The sequence below is a fragment of the Haemaphysalis longicornis genome, unplaced genomic scaffold (genome assembly GCF_048455015.1).
Source record: "Haemaphysalis longicornis isolate Haplotype H1 unplaced genomic scaffold, Haemaphysalis longicornis Haplotype H1 scaffold_2, whole genome shotgun sequence".
Taxonomy (NCBI): domain Eukaryota; kingdom Metazoa; phylum Arthropoda; class Arachnida; order Ixodida; family Ixodidae; genus Haemaphysalis; species Haemaphysalis longicornis.
In genome coordinates, this window is record NW_027526295.1 from 192,249,136 (window position 1) to 192,276,544 (window position 27,409).

The following is a 27,409-nucleotide window of genomic DNA, read 5'->3' on the forward strand; positions in this document are numbered from 1 at the left end:
TGACAAGTTCCAAAGCACAAGAAAAAATCGATCATTTAAGCCTGCAAATCAACAATGGCATTGTACAGTACATACATACACAACAAACAGTCCTATGAAGAACAAAACTTTGGTACATGCAAAGGCACAAGTACTTGACAAAGATGTTTTCAAAACATACTACTGGGAGTGCTATCTCAAACACACGGAGGGCTTGAAATTTATTAGCTGATATGTTCATCATTCTTGGGCTTCTTAAGTCAAGGCACATTGCCATTATAAACTTTTCACTTTCAAAACCTTCGTACAGGGTAGAGCACACTTCATGGCCTGAACATTAAAAATATCAAACATGCAGTTTGATACACACTCACACACTTCTTTTCAAACAACTTTTGGGAGAACAACACCAGAAAGTACCCTGCTTCCTTTTTTTCAGAGCTCTTTTTCCATAGTGAGCAATCACTTCAGTTCTTTCATTTCCCAGCTTCCATAAAGAAACCACCAAAACTTGCATAAAGAACAACTCCAGAGAACAACTCCACTGCCTTTTTTAAAATCAACAAAGTAACCTCGACTGCCAGTTAGATAGCAGCTGTAGTACCCCAACGAACTACCCCCACAAAATTAAAAACGCTTCCATTCGGCTTTGAATGTGGCACGAAACGAATAGGTGACATTGCCGATTCTTGTTGCTCGAACGTTTCGGGCATTGACAGGTGCTTTCCAATAAAAAGGTGCAGTCCACCCAGCGTTGCCGTTCCTCATCCTCGTTTACACGGACATACGGGCACAATGGAGAGACAACAACCACAGTGGACGGCGCTGGTTGTTTTCTCTTGGCGGCCAGACTGGTGTCATCACGGCGGCCAGGCGGGTGTCGCCGCTGCATTTCTTGTTTCAGCACTCAAGTCTGGTGATGGGCCAACAGCTGCAGAGGCACATGGGGGTGGTGATCGTTCCGCTTCGCCACGCTGCGGACGATAGCTGGAGATCAGTGGTCGAAGCGGGTGTACGGCGTCTCGTCCCTGACGAGGCCGTACTTGCGCCGGATGTCGTCCGTGCGGGCCTTGCGCTCTGCCCGCCGCTCGTCTGACCGCTCTTGGCGCTGCCTCCGTTCTTCCTCCATGCTGGCCATGTCGCGAAGCCACTTGCTGTTGTTGCTTTTGCGGCAGCAGCAGCACCAGCAGCAGCACACCGAAATCGCCAGCAGCACGGTCCCGACGACCACGCCGATGGCAATCACACTGCCTTGGAGGGAAACTGTGATAAAAGTGGAAGGACATGCAGAATGTTGATGTACTGTTTTAATTTGCTGCTATTCCATCCCTGCCCACATGTAAAAGAGAAATGCCCATTGCATAAGGGCAGTGGCAAAAAATTTACGGGCAAAGGTTATGATCGATCCTGTAACAGCGACAAACCCCGCTGCCTTGAGCAGCCACTAGATTTTAACAGGACCCAGTAATAATTTTCATGGGGAAATGTTTAGAATATCTTCACAACTGCAATGTCCAGACAATTTACCACAACAACTTCACCTGTTTGTAAAACGATACAACTCAAATCTTCCTAGATCTGGATTGTTTTACGAAATGCATTTCACAGCCAGTATCTGAAAAATGGGCTGTCATTAATTAAAATAGGCTAATACAGAAAGTCCCACATCTGATAAAGGCAGGATCAGTATATTTCACTGTACACTGGAAAAAATGCGAAGAGCCATGCGTCAAAAGGGGCCATAAATAGCAAAGGGTTATGCTCCATGACATATGCCACCCCTTTCCAGCCAAGTGCCATCGATCACTGTACTACTTCTTCCCCTCTAAGCCCTCTGTGATTTTGCTTCCATGAAATTCATTTTTACCATAATCACACAGTTTTTGCACATTATTACAGTGAAGAAGCAGCCTTTCAGTGGAGAAATTTTGAGTGCCAATTACTCCAGGCTGTTAGTACAGCAGGTCAATGCATATTATATGCATTACAGTGGCCTTTTTTTTTTTTTTTTTTTTTTTGAGTGAGTGGACTGGTTTCTCTAATACAAGTGATTGAAAAAAAGAAAAGCTTGGTGTTGGGCTGGTTGGCATAGCGTCACTGAGGGCGTAGCTAGCGCTACAACTTATTACCGGGACAGATTACAAAATGTGCATTTTGATGTGAAGACTAGACGCCTTCCTCAATGATGATTGAAAAAATTCAGACACGAAGCGCAACAGACCTCTATTAGGGTCGCATGACAGCTCTTTGTGTAGACATCAACAGCACTTCGTGTTCAGTCCAAGGAGTTGTGTGGACACGTTTTCACTTAACACAACAGATAGCACCGAAAAAAAAACTCACTGAAGCAGACGCCCCAGTAGACCTCGGAGAAGTAGGCACACTCATCATGGCTTGGAATGAGTCTCTTGTACGGGTAGTAGCCACACTTCCGCGAAGCAGAGCAGTAGTAACACTGAAATATCAAACACCGGCAATAAACGGCAGTCCGGAACACTGCCACAGTTCTTACTTTAAGTGTGCAATGCTTTTAGAACTAATCTCGTTTTTTTTTCTTGCGGCATAGGCTGAAGCATACACATTACAAGTCCCTCTGGGCCATTTTACAGTTAGCTGTATATGCCTTGCATGCCGCACGACATGAAAAATTGTGCCATCCAAGAACTATATATTTATATTCCCTGCTTGAGCCTGGCTTGCTGCAACTGCTCAGTGTTCTGTGCTTGATCTTTGTTGTTTCTAGTGGCATAATGTCACTGTCTGTTGTTGTCTGTTATTCTCTGTTATGATGTCTGTTATTCTCTTACCATACTGCATACCCCACAGCTCAAAACACTACAACAGTACCTCAGTGGCTAGCATGAGCTTAAATAGTATGTCACAGCAATTGATGAACTAATGCCTGCTCCCAAGATTGTCCTAGAACGCAACAGACAATTCGCATAAAGGCTGAAGGGATCGCCAGGTTTTGAGCACGGTATTAAACTTCACTTCTACAGCACATTTTTTGGCTTAAAATGGTCCAATCAATTAAATATACAGCTGAGTCTGATTAAATCAAAATTTATATCTAAACCTGCCTGACACATTTTATTGAAGAAATGTCTTCCCTGAAGGAATTTTCAATTTTGAAGGGTATCCCAGCCAGGAACATGCTTCTACGCTTCACTGCAAGGGCCCTCAAATGCCTTTAATTTAAAAACAAAACGCACTGAACATTTTTGCACTCTTTCCGGTCTACCGACATCAACTGTCACATATGTGCCCAGTACTGCGCAAAGGCATTCAACTATGATGACTTAGCTTCACGGGTGTTTCAAAAGCCTTTGAACGCACTGTCTATCAAGTAAACTGACAGTTTCACTTTCCACGTAGAGCACAGGAAAGGCCATTGAGTCACCTCACCATACAGCCAATGAAGCTCCATTGAAAGTTTCAAAGGCCATCGACTCCACTGTCAGGTGAAAGATTCTATGCATGAGACTTGTCCTTTGTAGTGAAAAACAGATGAGATTTAATGGTACAACAACGACGTAGTTTACACTTAAGTTTCATAGCCCACACTTCATGTCAACAAAGACGATGATGTCATTCATTGTTTACACTCAACTTTTTGGCCAACTTATTGTGCTGGTAACAATTGTGTTAAGAATGACAATGACACGGACTGTTTTCGGCAATGACGGGCAGACATCTTGAGAAGGTCACGCTGCTCTGGTCAATTGCTCGCTTTGATGCAGACGACGATGATGGCCATGGCAATGACAAGCATAATTTCTGCGAAACCAACCACACAGAAATCTAGGGAAGCGTCCCACCTACAGTTTTCACAAAAGAGGCTTTTACCCAAGTCTTGTTGTATGACACGGCAGTCCTTAAAATTACAATCCAAAAGCAGCCAAACGGAAGAAGCAATAACCGAGCAAATATTAATTTAGATTAATTGTACAGGCACATTGAAGGAAACTTTAAGAATAACAAATCCTGCAGGGGTCTTCTAGGCTCCTTGCCTTGCTTGCACGCATGGTTAAGCCTCCCCCGGTGGTGAAGGTGGCCACCTCGGGTAGCAGCGCAATCTTGTGTGTGCTAGCAGGGTTTGTACGGGCTTCAAAAGCAGAAATTCAAGGGTTTGCAAGGACTTTCAAGGACCGGAAAACACATTTTCAAGGTCCCCATCTTATGTTTTATCTGGGATTATTTATCACTTTTTCAACACAATGCAAAATTTTGATATTGCGCAATGCCTAAGAACATTAATGCACATTTAGATAGGCGCTATGGGCTCATGAATGCTCCCCCAGCTTTATTTTTTGATTTCACGGTTTATATTTAGAGGTTTTTCTTTTTTCTTGGTGTTTTGCTAAGGCTGTTTGATTTCAAAACTTACTTAATGTTGCCTGCATCTCCTGCTTTGCCAGCAAGAGTATCAGCTGAAATTAACTCAGCAAGCGTTGCTGCAAGGCAGGATGAACTATGTACACGTCCACCATTTGCACGTAAAAGCAAACACAGATGGCGCGTATGAGGCACAGCAAACATGCAATGAAAGGCCATCACATACTAGATGGAACATGCAAGATAGAGAACAGAAGCCGGCTTTCACGGGATTGTATCGTGACATGAATTCTATTGAGGAGTGCTGCTCCCCATGTTGCCTCGTAATAATGAGAATCCACAACTCGCAATTTCACGCAATACACTGAAACTTGATTGTTACAATGTTTCTTTACATTTTTAACACCTAAAATCCACGACAAACACTTTAAATTCTTGTGAAAAGATAGGCCCATTGGTTCTCTCCAGAAAATCAAGGGTTTTCAAGGACCCTTTAAAAATTCCAGGCCTTTCCAGGCCTTGAAATTTACACTTTTAAATTCAAGGGTTTTCAAGGTTTTCAAGGACCTGTGCGAACCTTGGCTAGCTACCTCATCGGCCTAGCATGGCATGCTGTACCACAACACCATGCAATGTGCAAGTGAGGTGCCGAAGAATGGACCCTCATTGGTCCCCCCGCTGGCACAATCTTTCCTAAATGAAGCCCCTTTTCCACCGAGCCAAGTTAGGATGTGTGCACCATGTTCGTGGGGACAGAGATTTGGTCTGAGTCGATTGTCGTGGGTCCACTCTCCCCATGGCAATGATGACATATCTCAGTCTAAAGCCCTCACGGCTTAGTGAACGAGTTGAGTCCCTGCCTCCGCTGGGAGCGATGGTCATACTGTTATCTGGTATATTACCTGTATTTACTGGGAAATAAAGCCACAACTTCATTGCCGGAGCGTGAAGTCTAGTCTACTGTGCTTAGGTACTCGAACCCGTGCACAATTCTTCAGATTCCACGGTGGACTAGCACTGGCTTGGCAGTTAATACTCTCATGTAGCTAGTCGGGGTCCCCTGTTATCTCGTACAGTAGAGCTTGATTGTAGGGTTTAACGCGCCGACGCAACGCAGGCGATGAGGCGCGCCGTAGTCAAGGGCTCCGGATTAATTTTGACCACCTGGGGATCTTTAACGTGCGCCGAAATCTCATACACACGGGCGTTTTCGCTTTTCGCCTCCATCAGAAAAGTGGCCGTGGCGGCCGGGAAGCGAACTTGCGACCTCGTGCTCAGCAGTGCAACGCCTTAGCCCCTGAGCCACCGCGGCGGGTGCGTACAGTAGGCCACAACCTAGAAATACACATTCAGTGGAAGTAGGATGCAGGTGCCACAGGGTTGGTTAATTCCTTCTGCAGTGGGTCACAAGAAAACGCTGCAGCAAACACGTTGTCAGGGCAAGGTAGCGCCAGAGTCCTTCAATGCTTGAAGACTCTGGCAGCGCATTCAAAATTGAGATGGTTTGTAAAAAGTACAATGTACGCGTTTAATGATAATTTTGCGCTACAGCAAAAGGCCACCATGTGAAACTATTCTGGGCCCAAGAACACAACACAGGCTAGTTTTTGCACACATTCAGACGCTTCTTAATAGGTGCAGAAAGTATCTTGGAAAAACAATTGCACACAAAATAAGCAATGCAGTCAGCAATTAGGTCGCCAGGTTCCACAGCATACTCATCAGCATAGCTCTGTGAGCATGACAAAATGACACGTGGCGCCTAAACGCATCAGTGTCACAACAGTGTCATTGTGCTTGACCTTTTTGACGAGCTCATCAGATCCAGACATAAGCATAAGTTCTTCAGCAAAGCATAAAGCTCAGAAAATATTCCTTTAATTGATAGCAGCGCTGCCCACAGAGAGCAAATAATGGCTGAATAACACCCAAGAAGGTGTGTGCTTAGAAACTAGAGTGCCATACTGATCCCCTCACAGCTGGCCATTAGACTGATTTCATTCACCTCAAATGTTTTTGATGTTAAGCATATTTCAGAGACGTCCAGATGTCAACACCTTATTTCACAGCTGTAAAGAATGGTGCGAGGAACTGATACCCGTGTCACACGTACACGAAAAATGACATTAAACGCTTAATGCCTTAAGTTTTAATGCCATTAATTTGCTGCTACACGCAAAAATCTAATGCCATTCGCTTAAATGTTATTTTAGTTTAAGGACTTCCGCACAACTCATTTACCTTTGCGAACACCTTAAATCTGCCTACTCTCGAGCGCAATGAGCACCAAATGAAGCCACCGAAACTCTCAGCACCAGTGTTGACGCGGAAATGTAGCTAAACTTCGAAATATGACGATTTTTTGTGCACAATTGGTGGCGAAGTTTTGAGGAAGACAAAGTTCATTTGAACAGAGGCAAAAGTAAGAACATCGCGTTACTTTTCGTGTTAAATTTTTTGGATTTGGCTACCGCTGGCTGGCGACGGCATCCTGAAGCCACTTTTAGAAACGGCTCCCACAATTTTTAAGAATCTTTCGCAAAAAACAGTTTTAACGCTTCTAAGGCGTTTTTCTCTACATTAAAGACTTCTAAAATATGAGTGAATTTCTCTTTTTGGTCATGATCATCATCATGCATAACACATTTAATGCCTTTGCATTTTCGCGTGTAGCACGGCCCGCCCAATTAATGACATTGGTATCTTAAGGCCTTAAACAATGTCATTTTTTGTGTACGTGTGGCACGTGTATGAAATACCAAACCAAGCTGCAAATTTTCTGATGAGAATGAAGGGCAAGTGGAATGGCGTTCTTTGACCTCTGCCAACTTTTGAATTTTCTTTTTTTGCTATGATACAACGCATTTTCAACAACGTATCCATACTATGGCAATTCCTTTTTCTAAGCAGAAATAGTTGTGTATAAATTTAAAAAAGTGCATAATGCTGATCTTGTAAACTGATTTGCCCCATCTTAGATTTTTGCCAAATGCTGTTTGCAGACACCATACAGTAAAACAAACAAATAAAAGATACACACAGGTTCACATAAACTAGATGAGAAGCGTAGCTTATTTAGTGGCTCTAGGATCACATATCTAAACTCCAGCTGCTATCCCACTCCCAGGCAAGCTTGCAAGAAAGCAGCTCGCGCAAAGATAATGAATATGCACTGCCTACAAAAATACCTCGCACTTTTTTACAAGCTCTGCGATAACTGAACGTTTCTTGCTAGTATCTTCAATGTGCCTAAACTTCCAAATACATCTCCTGGATTCCACTGACTGCAGCAAAAAGCCACTGGCGCAAGCTGGGGCAAGTGTCAGTAGTTCAGCAGACGCCGCAAGACACGAGTTGAGCAATAAAATAAGGACACTCATGCTTCACTTACCCCTGTGCCCGCAGCCAGGCAGTCAGCGCAGGACGCGTTGGCCTTCATAGAACATGCTGGAAGCAAAAGACAGCCGGAAAATTATTTTAGTGCCCCAGCAAGCAATACTAAAGTGTGCAGAGCACACGCTAAATATATATATTTTCTTTCGCATACACCAGACTCTCATTCCATGGAGAAAACCTTTAAAGGGGTCCGAAACACAATTACTATTAAAGAAAATATTACAACTAAAAAGAGTGCTTGTTTCTGTTCTTTTCTCCCACGCCGTTTGTAATGCAAAGCTGTGGAAGTTGCAGCACGCTAGCCGAGGATGACGACCGGACTAATCGTGAAGATGCCTACATGCAACTGTTAGCGCCTTCGTTTTGCAGATGTTCCACTAAAGCTTTTCAGGATCGTGTTGCCATCACTTGTGCAAGCAATGAAGTTACAAAATCACTGAAGCTGGCACACTGTGGTCATTGCGGCCTTGCATATGAGTGATTTCGGCCTAACCTTTAATGTAAACAGAGCAACGTATGAGATGCTGAGCACTTGGGTTGAAATTCGGTGGTCCCGCGCTTTGCTCAAGAGCCTTATGATATGGTGGTAGCAATGGATGCATCGGTCAGCAAAGCTGAAGCTTCTAATTTCTAAAAAATTGCTGCAGACATTGTTTAGTGAATCTGTCTGCGCGAATGTATAATTAGAAAGCAATGGAATGTCTATTGCACCCAATGCTCTGGATTATATGCTGCTTGATGATATGTTGGAATATATGCCACTGCACTCGCAAATAAGCTGCTGACCCTAGCAGCCTATACAATTCTTTTCCACGAAGTGGGAACATGGCCTTGCAGCAAGCTGCGTGATAAGATATCCTTGAAAAAGAGATAACCTTAAATGAACATGATAACGCGTCAGCGCTCCACATGCAACATTATTAATGAAAAGTGCCAACATCAACAGCAAGCTGACGATATCTGCCTTGAGCACTAAAACAGATTCGCACAACAGAGAAAACGCATTTTCTTTGCCTGCCCCTTGGCACAGCTGACACACGATACCCTATGCTGAAAAGGACGGCGCCTAATATCACACAGACTGCTCAGACTCTGGCTGGGACAAGTGTGGATGCAACCACTTTTGGATTGAAGATAGATGCGTAGTTGGGTGACAGCCACCCAGCGACCACCTGCAGTGCAGCGGTGGGATCACCTTGCTCCTTCTACGGTGTCGTCTGCTATTTTTTCATACCGTACGTATAAACGCATGGAAGAGCCGAATCATCAAGTGATGCACTGCAACGTCCCATATTTGCCTACCTCTAACAGCCACCTCGCTGTCGTGGGAATACCGCATTACCAGAAGGGCATGTAAAGAGCTAACCAATAGCAGGGACCGCTGCTGTACGATACACAAATGTGGCGATGATAGTAATGGCGATGACAGCAATGACGTGGAAAGCCCCCAAGCAACTGCATTCTGAAAGCTCCATTGTGGCGTTAAAGATGAATACGAAGAAATAAAAATAACGCTAAACAGACAAGCAAAAAGCCCTGCCTTAAGCCTAGCTAACGAAATGCTTGAAGAGGCAGATGAATACAGCTATCTTGGACAAGCTGTAAGTGCTGATACAAACGACAAGAAGGAAATCAGGTGTAGAGTTACTATGGGCAGGAGAGAACACAGCAAACACAGTGACAAACAGAATGCTACCTCTGTTGCTAAAAAGAAAAAACACACAACCGGTGCATATTACTGGGGATAACTTCTGGCACAGAAACTTGGGGATTTAGTAAGCACACTGAAAGAAAACTTGGGTCACCCCAAGGAGCCATGAAAAGAAGGATGATAGGAGTAACACTTTGGCATAGGAAACAAGTGCACTAGATCAGGAAACAAAACTCAATCGGAAACATCTTGGCTCGAATGAAAAGAGAAGTGGACTTGTACTGGCAGGTAAGGCAGAGAACTGACCACAGATGGAATATTTTGGTAACTGATTGATTGTAGGGTTTAACGTGCCGACACAACGCAGGCAATGAGACGCGCCATAGTGGAGGCCTCCGGATCAATTTCGACCGCCTGGGGATCTTTAATATGCGCTGAAATCTCGTACACACGGCATTTTTTCTTTTCGCCTCCGTCAGAAAAGCGACTGTTTGAGTAACAGAGTACTGTTACTGAGAGACGGAACTAGGGGTAGGAAAAAAATTAACTTGATGGAGGGCCAAAATAACAAAATTTGAGGCAAAGAAGGGATTCAGGCATTGCAAGACAGGAGCGATTGGAAGTCTAAGGGAGACCTTCACCCTGCAGTGGACATTAGCACTATGACAGTGATGGATACTAAAAATATTAAAAATATGCTGTCTCTTATGCAAGCTAAAAATTTTTCCGAGATGACACAGTAAATATCTGCACTTTCATCCTAATTTATTAGCAACTATAATTCATTTTTTTGGAGACCATGTTTGGGTGGTAGAATTTTTAATCAAATGTGAATGTCCTCAAGAATACAGTAGACTCACGATTGTTCAAACGTGAAGGGACCTGAGGATTTTGTTGCGAGTGATCAGAAGTTTGAATTATCACAAGTTCTCAAATATAACTTGCGGCAACATACCAACTGGTGTTGCAATGAAACAGTTCGAAAAAGAAAATCACTTTGAAAAAAAAAATCACGAATGGCCGACTGCTTTGTATTTGCACGAGAGTTCAAAACAAAATTGCCCACAAAAACAGTCAGTTCACTGTGAAAGTTGTCTGCACTGGCATGCAGGTAATCGGCTTTATTTGTAACAGAAGGCTGCAAATTTGCAGCTAAAAGCGGCAAATGCTGCAGGTATATTTCAGCAAGAAGAAGCAAAAAGTACAAATTTAATAAATTTACACAATGAAGCAGTTTAAAATACATTGAAAACATAGCGGGCCAACCAAAATTTCAAAATTTGTTTGAATTACCGAAAGTTTGAATTATCGTGAGCATACTGTATATGGCTTTGATTTAAAAATTGAACACCAAATATCTCTAGATAATTGTATTTTTTTAAAGCGTACAATGCCATTAACATCAGTAGAACGTGTTGCTGGGCAAAGCATCCGTCCCATCTTTTCACTGGCCTTGTCTTAGCTGCGCTAAACCTTCTTCAATAGTCGCTTAAATCTGCTGTTCTCAAGCTGCAAAAAATGCCAAATGGAAAAAAAAAAAATTCTAGAACACACACCTGTGTTTCTACAGTTGTCAATGTGCAACACTTCGGAATGTGACCTCGATTTTCAAATGCGGAGCTTTAAGGCAATGGAATGTTTCAAACCCAAATATTTGTACAGAAGCATTTAAACCTATGAAGCATCAGATTATTGTTAACAATTAAGTTATTAACAGGCATTGTTCATAAACACAATTTCGTCGAACACACGCACGGTAAAAAATTTAGATTCTGGAGACGGCCTAACCTTTTAAAGACAGGCTGAATTTCAACTGCGCTCTTTTTCCTAGCGAGTATAAGGAAGGGGCAATGCAAGTATAAGGAGCACCCACCGCCTATGCACGTGTCACACAGAGATCAGAAAGTGAGCAAAGCTCAATGAAAAAATATCACAGCAGCTTTGTGCTATACTGAAGAATTGCAACTCAACTTTCGATGGAGCTGTTAGCACGGAAAGCCTCTTCCGATTTTGCCTGCGTGTAACCCATAGCACGGCAACCATACACCCTGCAAACTGAAACCCAGTCCAACATGCGGTTCTTCCACGATACTGCTGAAACAGTCGGCACACTTCAGCAGTGAAACAGTCAGCAAACTTTGGAACATTTGGAGTGGCATATTTTCGTTGAATGTAGGGTTTAACGCGCTGACCCAACGCAGGCGATGAAGCGCGCCGTAGTGGAGAGCTCCGGATTAACTTTTGACCACCTGAGGATTTTTAACGTGAGCCGAAATCTCGTACACACGGACGTGTTTGCTTTCCGCCTCCATCAGAAAAGCGGCTGCCACGACAAGGAATTGAACCCGCGTCCTCATGCTCAACAGCACAACGCCAGCATTTTTTCTTAAGCCCATAATTAACTCAAGCACCATAAACATTGTCCAAACATAACCCATAACATGCACTGCATGCAGCGCTAATATGAACTGTCCGCTACATTTAGCACTTATGAGACCAAATATTCCATGCATGCTATATAAATACCTCTAAATAGAGCACAAAAGCACATTTAGTAATTTCTTTTGGAGAGTAACTAAACCACAAATCAAAAACTTTTTGCCTCGTATAACCCATGACATTCCCTCTAGTATTCCCTCCATATTTAAACTGTGCAGCATACTACAGCAAAAAGCCGCGTGTGTCTCCTTGAAGCGCTTGCACCGGTATTTTTTTTTCCAAAGCTCATTAATCATCTACGCAGTTGAAATGTCTGGCCCCACATGACACTAAGCCGCCAGACATTTCTTGCAAATTCTGTCTTCCACCTGACAGAGGGCACAAATCCTGCTTTTCACATTATGCTCATATATATATACAGGGCGAGAACATAGATATAGTACTTCTCCATAACCAGTATAAATAATCTACAGCAAGTCAAAGTTTCACTGCACATCCCCCTTGATATGCCACCAATTACATACAAGTTTTGCGTATCATTTTACAACCCCAAGGCACTAGATAGCATGCATGTAACTTTTTCAAGTACTTCTGGCCGTCCTAACGGCTTCGCTACGTCTACAGTAGCTGTTTAGTTTTGGTTGCCACGGCAAAAATCCTCCCACCTCTGCCTGTAGCTGCTAGCAGATACAGCGTGTCAAATCTTACTGTTTTAAAACTTCCAAGTCTCTTGTCCTTTTGCAAATGTTAAAAAAAGAAGGCCTGCCCTGTACAATGCCATTAACAACACGTACTTGAAGACCTGAAAAACATTTATACTAAAAGCCTCATGTAAAAACAGCATGTCTCATACATAACATCCCTCAAAAGAGTGAACAAAAGTCTCAATATACTATTGTTTCCCACATTCATTAGCAAGTATATTACCGCAAGTTAATTTATTAAAGTGTCGTTCGCTTTTTATCACTTATTTGTTGTAGTTTCATTCAGTCATTACGCCGATGTATAAAACCTTTGTTAATACAAGCAAAATGTTTTCACATGCTGGTGATGTTATTAATGAACATAAAACCTACCAAATGCCTGTTCCTAGCAGTTTTGTCTGATGTGCATCTTTGCTTTTACCCTCATTTCATTTGTAGTATCAATTTAGAAGCAGGGGGTGATTGTGGGATGGTTACAATTTTGTGTCAATGGGAAGGTTTTGTTTGTTAAAGAGTACAGCTATACAAAATATTCCAAAGTGTCAGAAATCCCGTTTATATATGTGGAAAGTGAAGATAGAATTCTGCCACAAGGTGCCTTATGTGTACATTGGATGTTGGTCCGTTCATTCTCTCTAATTTTTCTTTTCGAGCGCAACTTGGGCTTCAATGTATACCGCCTACTCAAACACCTGATCTAAGCGAGTGATCCCCAAGTTCCAGGCAAGCAACTTCGCTTGGGTCACATGTAATTTACAATTGAAAGCTCAATAATTTTGTGGCCACCACTTCCACCCCAAAATTGACAATTGGGCTTTCTTTTCCCTCTAGCTCTGGTGGCTTGCACCATCGTGCCAAAACAACTGCGCGGTGTTTACTCGCAAGATAAATACAAACATAAATGAAGGTGGTCGTGTTTGGAAGTGCTGAAGATTGTGCACTATGGCTGTGCAGCCAGCTAGTATAATGTGAGGTAGAGAGAGGCAAATTCATACAAAACATCCACAGCTGTGAATACTTCAAGATGATAAATGTCCAGCTCTTCCCGGTTCCAAGTGATATTGACAAGAGATAGTTCAGTTCAGACTTTTAGAATAAAAAGCAGGCCGTGCACTATAGCACTGCTTCCAAAACTGGATTCCAAAATAACAGGACAAAGCAGAGTTATTTCCCCATAAACATTTATCCACACATTTGCTGCGCAAGTTCAAGGGACAAAGGAGAAATGGCATTCAAGAAAATTGAGGAAGTTTTTCAGGTGTGGCCGGACTTTCAGGACATGTTGGGTATTTGCACACAAATCACTCACTTCTGCAACTAGTTTGGATAGGAGAGACAGTTGCGCCGCTCTGGAAGTTAATCTAGCCAGATATGAAACATATGTGCAAGATGTTTACATCAGCACCAAATATATGTTGCCAACGCATGCGCGCGCACACACACACACACAATAAAAAAAATGATAAAACAACCCTCCCCCACTTGAAATGGCACTGTTTGGATGAAGCTCTTAAAATAGGAAGCCTCCTAATTATTATTCCTAATATTATTCAACGATGCGTGTTGCTATGCACTTAACCAATTACATGCGAGCTTCAAACAATGTGGGAAGCAGAGAAGGGCCTTACAAGTACAGCAACATAAATCAAAGGCCACAGATAATGAGAAATGTCACATGCCAGAGAAGTAGCACAGTCTTCAAGGGTGGGGAGAGAAGAAAAGGAAAAAAGAAGTGATTAAATATTTCAACTACAAGGAAGCAGACTGAAGTCTGAACACGCCAAGCGCGACTCATACCTAGAGCGATTAGGTCATGCAAAAATGTTGCAAGAAAAACTGCCAGACAACTTTAGACGTGTTTGACGCATGTCTGCAAACGCGCTGCTGTTGAAAGCAGAAACCACTTGCGTAGTCTTAAATGCGACACCATGCATTTCAGAGCGAAACAACACATCTGGCATGTGTAAGTAACCAACAGGTCGTTGACACGAAAGAAAAATATGCTGCAGGAGTGACGGTGGCGTTAAGGCTCCAGCCTAACAATTGACGCATGTTTCAGCATTTCCAAAACTTGCAGCCACTGGACACTGCTTTCATGTTGCACTGAAACAGATTCTAGTGGGGTTAATTTTCAGAGTGCCTGAGCTGTGTACATTTACAGGTGCCAATGCACGCACACGTACCAGAGAGAGAGGGCTCACTTTTCGAGCACCGGGCATTTCTCATGCGGAGGAAGTCGCCATTGCACTCGCCGCAGCGGACCCCGCATCTCGGATCATTATTACCGATTCGCGGAGTGCGTGCCAAAATCTTACCAAAGGTCGCATCACCATTTGCGCTGCTCGAATCCTCAAGGGCTGTTATTATATGGACCGCCCAAATACACGTTCCGTCATCTGGACTCCAGCTCACGCAGGACTAGGTGGTAACGAGGCTGCCGATGCCTCAGCCCGCGCGCTTGATTCCCGGGACCCTCCTCGCCCTCCATCTCTTGACAATCCAGAACCTAACCCGGTCAGCTCATTTCGCGACATCACAGCGATGTACAAATCGAACAGGCTCCGATTTCCGCCTCCGGCGCCGGGCCTAAGGCTGACGAGCGCTGGCTCTTACGGCTATACACTAACATGGTATTGTGCCCGGCGATACTTGGGCACTTCAATCCGGCCTTCTCCGGGGAATGCCCACACTGTGATCATCCGTTTGCAGATACTTTCCACATGGTGTGGGCATGCCCATCCAACCCGACGGTCCCCCCAATCACGTCCCCTTCCCACCTACCCGTGAGAGCTGGGAGGCTGCCCTGCTCGGCTGCTCGACCTTGGAGGGCCAAAGATCCCTCGTGGCCAGGGCGCGCGCCGCCGCGGAAGCCACAGAGGTCCCGGACTAGGGACTCCTCCTAGAGTTTGTACAGGGTCGGCCCTTAAGGCCGCCCCTATCTCTCACTTGTACATAGTCTTAATAAACGTTTTTCACCACCACCACCTACGTTTAACTTTCATCACCCTCTTTTTGTTCCGTTTCATTTATAAAAAGTATACATTTCCAATGTATAATTCTTTCTGCTGTTGCCTTTCTTCTAAACAGGCTGTTGCCTAGTTACAATTTCTGTCCATGCCTTTATTCAGCTAAACAAAACTAGAAGCTGTTTCACTAAGGTGAATGCGAGTGGTAGCGCTCAAGAAAGGGAGTGCTGTCTCCGTATCTTGGCCGTTTTCACTCGTACTTCGCATGCCTCACACCCCTGGACGCTGCCTGGCAATGCTTTCTTGCTCACACACCATTCTTAACCTTGACTGACGCGCTTCGCACTCCGGCAGAAAATGGCCTGCATAGTTTTACGAGGTGCGGAACATAGCACCCTTGTGGTAAAAAATTCTAGGTCACCCATAATTCTACCCAATGCAGCCTTCCTTTTAAAGGCCAACTGCACTCAAATTTCACCTCGGCCAAATTTGTTTTTAATGCGTAGTAAGTACCCCAAAATAAGCTGAGACACAAGTGGTAGCCCCGTGAAACGCGTCGTTAATCAGTCAGAAGCGTTTAAAAAGGCTCCGCCGCAGACCACTCTGCACCTGCCGGCGGATCGCGTAAACAGCCATGACGCGCCTGTGACGTTCCAGCCGACGGTGGCTTTTTCCTCTGGCCAGCCACGCAGCGGGAGAACCGGTCGAGCTCTGCTGCCCCATGCGCGCGTAGAGCTTGCGCGCAGACATTCTCCCGAACTGGTGACCGTCCGGCCGCTCGCTGGACGGCTGCAACGTCACTGCAATGGCCGCGCTCTCCTCGGTTTCGGTTTCAAAATCGCCGATTTTTGCTGGCCGCTTGCGGCGTCCACGTGCGTATTTCAGCTGTTGTTTTTAGCATGTTGCTTTCTTTTTAAGCAGACTATACGGAAATAGGGTTTTCAAGAAGTCGAAATTTTGAGTGCAGTTGGCCTTTAAAGGAGCCATGAAGACAAAATACAAGTTGGGTTTATTAGAAAGACTGCTTAGTCCCGATAACAATGATACCAATATCATCGCAATCTTCGAACAAATAACGGAGATATTACAGAAAACGTGTGAAGCAGCCGCGACCCCCTAGCCAATTTCCCGCAACTTTTCTATGACGTCACGGAACCTTGTTTGTGCGATTGGCGGCCGCCTAACTGACCTGTCGCGACGAGACATGACTGGACGTCTGTAATGGGGCCTCTAGTTCCATTTGACCGCATCACTTGAATGCTAACGTGCAGTTAACACCCTGAAAATTATGTTTTATTGTTGGCCCTTATGACGTCATTCTTGCTCATAACACGTCACTGCGGCGCAAAATTTGAAAGTTTTTAAATACTTGCTTTTTTTTTCGTTAAAAAACATCTTTTGTGGCTGTAATGGAGCTGAGTGAGATACTGAATCCTAGTTCTTTCAAATTAGACGAAGTTGTATTTTCTCTTCATGGCTCCTTTAAGGAACGACATCCACAAAGGGTTTTGTAAAATCAGACATGCTTCAAAAATTGTTCTAGCTGTATAGTGTAGCGAAAATCCTTTACCATAGCACACCAGCTATGGGTGTCTACAGATGTGGCAAAATAAATCAAGGGGATAGCACATGGAGATTTCATTTAGTACACCACAGCCTCTTTCAGTGCTAATGTAAAAATCCTTGGACAAACCCAGCTGCAAACCACAAGCTTGTTGAAATTACTGCATCAGGCTAATGATTAGAGTGCATAGCCAATGGTCCATTTTATTCTGGCATTGGGAACTACTGTTCTGCACTGTTTGTTCTCCTGTGATGACATCCTCCAAAGTTTGCAGGGATGGCATTTATTAAATTGTAGGCAAGTTTACCTGACACAAAATGTTCCTAAACAGACAGAAATAAAACATCAAAAAGGCCATAAAGACAAAATATAAGCTTACTGAAAAAACTGCATTATCCTAACAAATGATACCAGTTTTAATGTAAACTTGCAACAAATACTACTCTAGATGTTAAGAAAAATAGATGAAGCAGCAGCAGCAGCTCACCAACCCCTTCCTTGCGAGGCCTTACAGGTTAGACGGATTTGTTTTTGCGAATGATCGCCGCCGACCAAAGCCACCACTGAGAAACATGGCTGCCTGGTTGTAGTGGTGCCTCTAGTTCCATTCAGTCATAACACTTTAATGGTAACGCACAGTTAGCATACTGAAAAGTGTTTAATATTCTACATATTAAACCTGAAACTCAAAAAAGTTTCCCAATTTCTTTTTTTTTTCTTTTTCGGTTAAGAAGAATCGTTCGGGGCTGCAATAGAGTTAAGCGAGTTACCAAAAGCTAGTCTTTTGTTTTTGACAAATTAAACAAGGTTAAATTATGTCTTCATGGCTTCTTTGTCTTCAGAATTGTCTCTGAGAACAAGCAAGCAATCGGGAACTAATCACAAGTTGGCATTACATAACGTGTCACTGCTTACCCCTGCTGAACGTGAAAATCTTAAAAATAAGAAGGAAATATCAGCCCGCATGTGAACGTTTCGAGGCTTTAATTATTCACATGAAAGGCAAGCAATGCATAAGCATCGTGTCTATGAAAGGAAATTCACTAATCTGAGGGCATCACCACAACATGATCACTTTAACGACTTCCCCGTCATATTCGTGCCTCTCACTGAAACATGTCATTCTCATGTTTCTGCTCATTACAGTGCCCCTCACCCTTTTCCTGGTAATATATGCTGTGGCATGTCCGTTCATCCTTCATCCTGTTCAAAAGCACTGTTTTTCTTCCCCTCAGCACCACATACAAATAACCCGCCTTCATTTCCACGTTCAATTGGTGCTTTGAAAAGCCTAAGATGATGAAAAACAAATTTTTGAATTCCAAGATAGCAGCTAGGTGTACAGCCAACGGATGTGCCATCCCTGCAGTAGTTTGTAAGGCAGGTGCAAACCTGGCTTGGTGTTCTCTCCCGCAAACTTCTACAGGAAAACTAAGGCTTTATTACACTTCCCATAGCAGTGAAATGCCATTAAACGAACTGAGGTGCACAATACAGACACTAACGAAAGCTAACAAATTACCATTGGCGTCCCTTTAAAGAGGTACCAAACTTGCTCCCTCTGCCACTGGTACAAGTGATGGTTCTTTTTCTGAAGCAGGGGGCAAGCTCCAGCAAGTTCTGGAGCAAGGGGGACTTGGGTCGGAGTGCAACCCCTCATATCTGACGTTTGCACCCAAACTGTACAGACAGCGCAATATCTACAAGTCCTGGGATGGTGATATACTGAAGGAGCAACAAGTGGCCAAGATAGGAGAAGGCAGCAAGGATAAGGGGGGCATCTTAGAACTTCAAGCAGCCTCCTGACCTTTGAACACAGCCCCACGCTTCACTCAACTACGGAGTATGAACCTGCCTAAGCTGCAAGGAGCTCCTGAGCTGGCACACTGGCTTCACTGGCAATTCAGTCATATGGGTAATTCGTACACAAGTCCCTAGCTCCCAGTCAGGTCCCGCATAAGGCGTTTCCACCCTGCTCTCCTCAGACACGATACTTGGCCCACTTATGCATTGATCATTTAATTCTGTGAAGGCAATTTATTTTCAGCATGAAAATTTAAAGAAGCCCTGCATCAATAGAAAATAATGAACTTCTTTAATGAGAAGGGCCAGGAAATCACTGGGATTGTTAGCAGAACCCATGCATACGTGCAGAAAAACATTTTGGGACATTTGTTTCAAATCTGTAACAGGAATGCAAGCAAGGATCCTGGTTTGTCTATGCTGGCAGATGTGGCTCCACGGAGCACAAGCTTCATTTTACGCACTTTCGCCCAATGCGCAGACACAGACAAATGCTTATGCTCTAACGCAATATGTGAGGTGCTCTTTTGCACATGACAAGCATCTGTGAGCCGGCTCTTCGCTGCTGATGTCACACTTCCCCGCTGCGCAAGCGTGATGTGCTGCTCCAGCCATTTCTCTCAATGCTCTTTCATGGTTTGATGGGTTCCACTACCTCATTTATTTTAAAGGGACAGTGAAGTCAATTTGCCAAAGTTCGATTTGTGACTGCATTGTGGAGTTTAACACACGTAGTCCGTTATTTCACAGAAGTCTAGAGCCTTCACTTGTCTGCGATGAGTGCCAGAACAAAAAACACCATGCGCCGTTCATGGCTGCCGCAACTACAGCCGTAACGACGTTGCACCTGTTTGCGACGAGGCTTCACACTATTTCAGCATTCCAGATTTTGGTTTCGCTCCATTCAATCTTTACTGCCACACAGACTTTACAGGTTAAATTTGCTAACAATGGACCAGATTTATCCCTGTGCTCTTGCCAGTGTTTTGTCCCAGCTGATCAACAGGGAGGATATGATGCATGACAAATGACGTTACGAATGCACTTTCCTCCTTGAATGTGGACTGGCCAAAAAAAACTCAAAACACAGCCTATATGTTCTGGACTTCAGGCTGCCAAGGCAATTAGACGGCATTTACAACACACCTCAGTGCCCCTTTAATTAAACATTCGCAACCTGGGCTGCACAATTCCAGAGCAGATAAGCCCAGAGAAGTGTTAGCATAGTGTGTACCATAGCGTTCAAAGGGGTTTACTACACCCCAGGTTCACAGGTAAGATATCTGTGCAGGGCACTCTAAGCTCCCTTATTTTTCATTATAAGTAAATCAGGATTCTATGCACAGGCACTCTAAACTGGCTTATGTGTTATTACTAAAGCAGGATTCAGCGCACTTTCCTGAACCTTAATCATCAGAAAGCCGATGCAGAGGTAGCTGCCCAAGCGACTTGTTGACAAACTTCCTACAATTTAAGATGAACCCATCGAGTACGAACAACACCCTTCTAAACTGCACCTATGCTGGAAGGGAATCACAAGAATGATGATTTCTATTACCCCCTGTAATTGGCTTCACTAAGGACATCACAGTGGCTATACCCTACTTAGTACAACAAAATTGCTCACGAACGTTTTGCTTTTAAGGTTTTACTAAAAAAGCGTCCTTTCCTTTTTTGAAGCTCGTCTGGCAATCTTTTGTACTGATCAATATCAGTACAAGAAGAAATGCCAATCAAGCTCCAAAAAGAAAAGGACGCTTGTTTTTTCGTGGAAGATCACCATGAGAGGTGTACAGATTTGCATTAGGAAGGATGTAGAAGGAAAGGCAGGAAAGTTAACCTGGCTAGAGCCTAGTTTGGTATCCTGCACGTGGGAAAGGGTACAAGGCAAAAAAAAAAAAGAAAGAATGAAGAAAAATTGGAGCAGACAGGTATGCCCAGCGCTGAAGCACTGAACGTTCAACTTCATGGTTAAAAATGGTTCAATGTGGCAAAAAAGGTTTGTTCGCATCAATTAAAAAACCACGTGATAGAAAGAAATCAAGTGTAGTAATGAGAGGGCAATGTAAGCAATTCGTTCATCTGCACATAAGCCTGCAATCACTCCACAGCTACATGTTGGAGACCAAGGCAGGCTATGAAGCCCATCTGCACCCTTATCATTCCCAGGCTGATTGTTATGCCATACTCCCCTCTCAGTTATAGTACAATAGCATGGCTCAGTTAATTCCCACTATACCCAGAAAATTGTCTCTGCATTCCAAAGTAAAGGGAGGCACTTTGGCTCGAAATTTTAAAGTGTATCACCACAATGAGTGCCAGCCATGACCATCCCAAAGCATGGGCATTAAAAGGTGGCACCCGGCACAGTCAGCATGTTTGTCATCTGGAACCTTAAAACCAATTATCATTACTTGGGAACTGTGCACATGACTCTGAAGTAGACACAACTACTCAAAGGCTGTACTACACCTCCTCTAAGGTGAAGGAACTTGATAGCTAATGAGTCATAACGTTAAAATACAAATTCTCCTGTCCCTCCTTATCGAGGTTCCACAATGAATCAGTTTACGAGCAGACAGAACTTTGAAGCTGCTTCATTCTAGACGGCATCCCTTTTTCCCGCACAATTAAAACCGTATCGAAAGACATTGTGCCTCGTATAGTACTGATTGGCGCTCTCGGCAAGACGCGCCGAACATGGCAGACGTAAGAAGGGCATGGAGTCAATTGTACTACATTAGTCACAGCCAGGTGCCATTTGGAGAACAGGACAAAGGAGGAGGGCGCTATAATGCAAGCACAATGAGGTGCACGCACTGCCCTAGTACGGCTGCGTAGATGCAGCGCCTGAAGCGTAAAGCCTGCTGTCACGAGTGACGGTGGTTGCGCGGATGCTAATGACAGTCCGCCGTCGCACAGTGAAATGCCGGGCGCGTGTGACGCCCGCAGCGACCGCGAGAACAAAACAAAAACGGTCGTTTCCATAAACGGCACCAGCGCCTGCCGTAAGCATCTACGCTTAATGCGCTTTGCCTCCTGCTGCGCTACCGGGTTTCCGAAGCGTTTCTGGACTTTCACTCGTGAGGGGAAAAGGTCGCGCAATCAGAGAGTGCGGCTCGGGAAAAACCCACGAAGCCTCGAACCGGCGATACATTTCCCTGAGCTCGTTGAAAATTTGACGATTTTGACGCCGATGATAGGCGACCCGTACTAGATATTTCTAAACAATGCCGCGAAAAGCAACGACAATACAGGTCGTTTGTTATCTGTTTACGCAGCGTAGAACTCAGGTCATTACACGATCGGGAATTTCATACCTAGAATTTTTTAAAGTATCGGTTGTCTTCCTGACAACCTCAGAGATGTGTTGGTGTAGCAAATTTAGAATTAACCGGCGGGCTCTGTTGCACGTCGTTACAACACAACGGAAGTACTGCACTGTGCACACTTGCTTATCAGTGGCCGCCTACATTTCTCGTACGATAGGGCCCAGGAAATAACGTTCAGGCAGTCTCTACTCTCGAGACACAAAGCGCGTACGTCGAGCTTCTCATTGAGGTTGTACTCGCAGATGGCTCACAATACCTGTTTGCGGCGAGATGGTCGTCGTGGGCGGTTCTGTTGTGTTCGCTTCAGTAGTCGAACCAAACACTACGGCGATGCAACAGGTGGTCACCACAAAAAACAACGCCCAGCGCATGTTGCACACTTTCCGATGTGGTCGGCCCGAACAACCTGATGAAAAAGCACGCTGCACTAAAGGGCAGGGAGCTAGTGCACCGCGAAGTTCCTTCAGCTGGCTTGCTGCTCAGCGGCTGAGTGCGCACAACGAGGAAATAGACGCGCAGACGTCGCAGGTTTCAATCGCACGCTCCAACGCTCCGCCAACCGCTGAAAGAGAGAAAGATCGCGTCACCAGCGCTCTTTGCGCCGCGCGACCAGCGCGACTACAGCGGGCGCTTCTCACGGACGCCATGAGATGTCGCTAGGTGCCCAGCGAGTGCAGCAAAAACGCCTGTCCCTATCCGCACGCCTCGCGTGGATAATTTTGAAAACTGTCCGCACGCCTCGCGTGGATAACTTTTAAAACTGTCCGCACGCCTCGCGCGGATAATTTTGAAAACTGTCCGCACGCCTCGCGCGGATAACTTTCCCTGTTCTGTGCCTCGAGCCCGAATGCAGGCAATGCAGCCGATGCAGCGCCGTGTGCCGAGTTTCTTTTTCCGGGTGTTATTATGGACGCACCAGTTTCCTCCGCTCTCAACTTAGATGATATCCGCGTGTTACGTTGTCGTGGCTGGTTACTTTAGTGTTCGCTAGTACGGTGATTTGATGATAGTACGGTGATTTGATGATAGTTTAGTATAGCGGAAAGCACCACTTTAGCGCGCCCATAGCGTTAGCGGGCACGCTAACCGTAGAATCACGCGGCGCTATCCGTTCGCAATTGCGGCCCGCAAAACGTTAACGCTACAGCTAAAACGCTATACTAAAACTCCCTAGTGTTCGCTAGTACGATGTTCGATAGTACGGTGCAGCGCCGGTCTGCTAACGCTCGGCTTCGCGTTGTGTGCTGTCCTGAGCCAGCCAGCTCAAGGGTGAAGCCGGCGTGCTAAGCCCTCGTCGGGGAAACGGCGACCACGACGACACCGACCCATCTCCTGAAGAATCGAGGACGAAGTTTGCCATCGCTAGTTCTGCACGTCCTACAAGCTACGTTGCAATAATGTGCCAGAGATCACCACATGAACAAATGCCGTGCTGTGATATGGCGAATACTGTGAGGTGAAGATGATTGTGTGCATCGGGGTGTAGTGCTCGACGTACTACCACATTCGTCTTGTGATTGCGGTGACGGCGTAAACTTTGTAAATGAGAGCAAAAAAGAGCGAAGTTCCTCCGGTTGCTAGTGGCCTTGGTGCTCTATCCTCATTTTCACAGCGAGCCTCCTCTGACCGTAACACCTTCCCTCGTGGTGGTGTACAGCCATTGCTACTATTTCTCAGGCCCACTTTCTGTTGCACACAGAAGTAGCCATTCCACTGAGAGGAGGGGGAATCACCCCCGCAACCTCACCCACCCAGAAGTCGTCACCTGTACTCATGGGCGTCCGGAAAGAGGGGCAAGGGGGGGGCAACTGCCCCCCCTTGGAAATTCGGATATTTTGATGCACTACAAAAAAGCTGCACAGCTTGGTTGGCCCATATTTCAAATAACTTTGCCCTGAAGGACAGAAGAGAGGAGAGAACGACACCGACGTTCTCTCCTTTGTCCTGTTCTTTAGCGAAAAGTTTTTTTTTAATTATGTACTTGAACCAACTAGCACAACAATCCATGCTACTCAAATGATTAGAACACTCAGGTCCTGCGTATCCGTATGGAACACCCTTCAGGACTGCGGTCAACATTGCACTTTAGACACTAACATTGGCGCTCATGTGACAGCAGTGAAACAGACTGCCTGTGCTGGCTATTGAATATAGCAAACAATTCTGAAAGGTTTGACTTTTTTAACTCTAGATTTATGCAGTCTTACCGTAAGAACTTTAGTTTTCGGACAAAGTTGCAGCTATATCTAGCAAAAAATCTTCACCGCTACACCTAGTAGGGAAAGTGTAACATCCTCCCGTGCCGTCCCATCACCTTGTACACCTTTCCTTCGAAATTGCGAAATGTTGGCACCACCCAAGCCCCGAAACAAAACCTATAAATCAGCCCCTCAAAACGCTTGTACGCCCGTACTGCATTGAAAGCCAGGGAGGCGAGTAGTATCTTTATTGTGTGAGCCATTTCAACAGACTTCATCACAAATGTCATCTCGCAATTTGCCCAGAAAAACCCGAGGCGTCTGCAGCTGCTATTCAAGGGAGATTGACGGAGTGCAGTTCTATGTATGTGAATGTATTGTACTATGTTCTGCTGATCAGTTGGCGTGAGTCGAGAACCCTCACGCAGGGAGACTGGCCACTCTTCTTCACAAAGTGAGAGTAACTTTTCGCATTTTCTTTATTAACTCTATTTCTTTGTTCAGTAATAAAATCCAATGTATTGCCTTCAAGTCTGGTTCTAATTCGCTGTTTGTACTGTTTGCAACCAAAATAGCACCTTTTTGGTGTTATCCAACCGTACAACCCCCCCCGCTAATGGATGCCCCTCCTTGCAAAAAGTTCTGCCGACGCCCTTGCCTGTACTCGTACTCTTATAGCGCTTTCCATTGGGCGAACAGGAATACTTCTAACTGCACCCAAAGTGCTCTCGCGAGTTCTGGCGTCTTCCAGTGGTCGGGCAGGAGCAGGGGCGTTGTGTTTCATTGGTCGAGGAGGAGCACTTTTTTGGCGCCGAGAGCAGCCGAGAGCAGTTCTCGGTGCTCCGTCGCCAGCGGCGACATGACCTCTTTTACGTCATTTCTGGTTTTATCCCCGGGTGGCGGAGGAAAAATGGCGGAATCCAGCAGCCGCGATAGTCGCTCAGTGCGTACGGCAGCAGCTAAGCGCGGCCGTCTGGACGATGCTGCTACTTTTAGATGTTGAAAGCACCACAGATTCAAGCACAAACTCATCATCGGACAGCAGCAGCAGCAGCGACGACGACGACGATTTGATATTGAATGAGTTTATGTTCGAGCACCTGTATAGGCAAGAAGTCGACTGATTTTTCATACGCAGTGTTTTCGAAGGGTCTTTGACGCCTCATCACATCTAGCACAGCTAGGACATGAGGGGGCCAGCTAGTGGGTAAACCATAATGCTCACAATAATAAAAAAAAAAAAAACGGGCAGATTAAAGGACTGCAAACAGCGCTAATTTTTTTCTCCATTAGTTGTTTTTATTTTGTGCTGTGAGCGTTATTCTACGTACCCTCGTGTTGTTTTCAAAACCAATGCATGAACACTTGATTCAGTATCGCTTTGGCAATGTGCCTGTTGGGTCATTCCATGCCAAACGTCCCAGCCGCAAAATCGACCATCACGGATTTGCTCAGTAAAAATTGTGGGTCATCCTCGCATGGCCCACAATGCTCCCTAAAAGCGTTTTTGTCCAAAAAAAATTTCGTTCTGTTTCTAGCGGCCCTTTTATCTCCAGGGTTTCAAGCAAACTTACGTCTGTGAAAAAATTCATGAAAAAGTAAATTCTCCTACAATGGCCACCATTTTTTGTGAACATCATTTTGAGGCCCTGGGCTGCTGTATGCCGAATTTTTCAAATATTTTTCCTTTTGTTTGCTGTGATTACGCCATTCAGAAAATACACGATGTCGAGCATTTTCAAGCATTTTTAGCAAACACAAGCACATTCTCTCAGCCAATGAAGCATTTGTACCTGTATCTCAGCATTGTGGAAAATTGGTAAAAACTATATTTACACTGAAAAAAGGTGAAGTGTGCGAGAAAACGTTTGTCAAACTTGAAAAAATCTTCTTTCTGGCTCATATTCACCTTGGAATTGCGCATTGTTGTGCTCGTAGTAAAAATATCAAATACAAGCCATTCACTAGTACAAATGATCACAGTTTATTTCGAAAAGTTTAATCAGAACAGTTTTTGTTTTAGCAGAGAAAATAATTTTTCAATTTGTTCAGCGACACTACGTCACCCCGTTGTTCCACAGAGCGTCTTCTCTGCACGGCATGCACCTGCCTGCATGAATATCCGCGAGCCAGAGGGTTAAATTTGCGCTACAAGAATACCTTTCGCCGCAATGGTAGTTCGTAGCGTCAGTACAGGAAAAAGGAATACCATACGCGTGTTAGTGGGACCATAGTTTGGGGCTCGTTCTGTTGAACTTGCGAACTGGTCTGCAGGCCGGGGGTTGTGACAAACCCTTGTAACCTAATATCATAGGGGCCAGAGCGTGGAAGTACGGTAATTCCACGAGACCTCCTCGAGGAATCGGGGAGGCCGCACAATCCCTGCCCAGGGAGCGTGCAAAACGGCCGCCACTGCGGAGGTTCCTGGTCAACTGGAATACGCGGAGGTCGGGTGGTTGGGTGTCAACCCGGCACTTGGCAATGCGGTTGAAGCAGGAAGGCGTGTCGAGATCGATCAACTATGACTTTCTTTGGCCGGGGGAAGTAACGCACCCCTGTAATCCAGCGTGAGAGGGGGCCGGCGAGTCAAGTTGTGAAAGTAGCAAGTGCCGCAAGCGTACAGTCGTTTGTTGTTGGCAGTACCGATTATAGTCGGGAAACCACTACGGGCCGGGAGACTGGCGACCCTTGTAACCGCAAGCTGTGGCGGGGCCAGCGACCTGATCGCAAAAAGCCGGGGGGAGTGACAGACCCCTGTAACCGGACGTCACTGGGGGCTAGATGTTGTACAGTCCGTATGGGGCCGGGGGGGGGGGGGGGTCGCGCCCCCCTGTAATCTTGCTGCGAGGGGCATCTTCTCTAGCTGAGGTGCAGGCGAACCTCGTCACCCAAATGCCGCTGGGGCGCAGTTTCACGAGCTACTTGGTGTCCCGCACGGGGAGCACGAGGAAAGGTGAGGTTAGTACACCGACCGGGGAAACTCTCCTGGCTTAGTAACGGCTAGTAGGCCCGGACCGATCTCCTCTGCCATATGCAAGTCAA

General features: G+C 45.2%; 1 protein-coding gene across 1 annotated transcript; it reads right to left on the reverse strand.

Annotated features, from left to right (window-relative positions):
• Positions 1–836: 836 nt before the first annotated feature.
• LOC144169699 (pituitary tumor-transforming gene 1 protein-interacting protein-like) lies at positions 837–22,742 on the reverse strand. The gene is made up of 4 exons (XM_077699001.1): positions 22,426–22,742; positions 7,706–7,761; positions 2,323–2,434; positions 837–1,242 (listed from the first exon to the last, which is right to left on the reverse strand). Exons 1-4 carry the CDS (start codon positions 22,538–22,540, stop codon positions 974–976), a joined length of 552 nt encoding a protein of 183 aa, XP_077555127.1. The 5' UTR covers positions 22,541–22,742; the 3' UTR covers positions 837–973.
• Positions 22,743–27,409: the final 4,667 nt, after the last annotated feature.

What these genes read in the sequence shown, in the direction of transcription:
- LOC144169699 (XM_077699001.1), bottom strand. Translation starts at nt 22,540, where the DNA reads ATGCGCTGGGCGTTGTTTTTTGTGGTGACCACCTGTTGCATCGCCGTA. An exon ending in GACCATCTCGCCGCAAACAG is followed by an intron (nt 7,762 to 22,425) that starts GTATTGTGAGCC and finishes TTTTGCTTCCAG; the next exon opens with CATGTTCTATGAAGGCCAAC. An exon ending in CTACTGGGGCGTCTGCTTCA is followed by an intron (nt 1,243 to 2,322) that starts GTGAGTTTTTTT and finishes CTTTTATCACAG; the next exon opens with TTTCCCTCCAAGGCAGTGTG.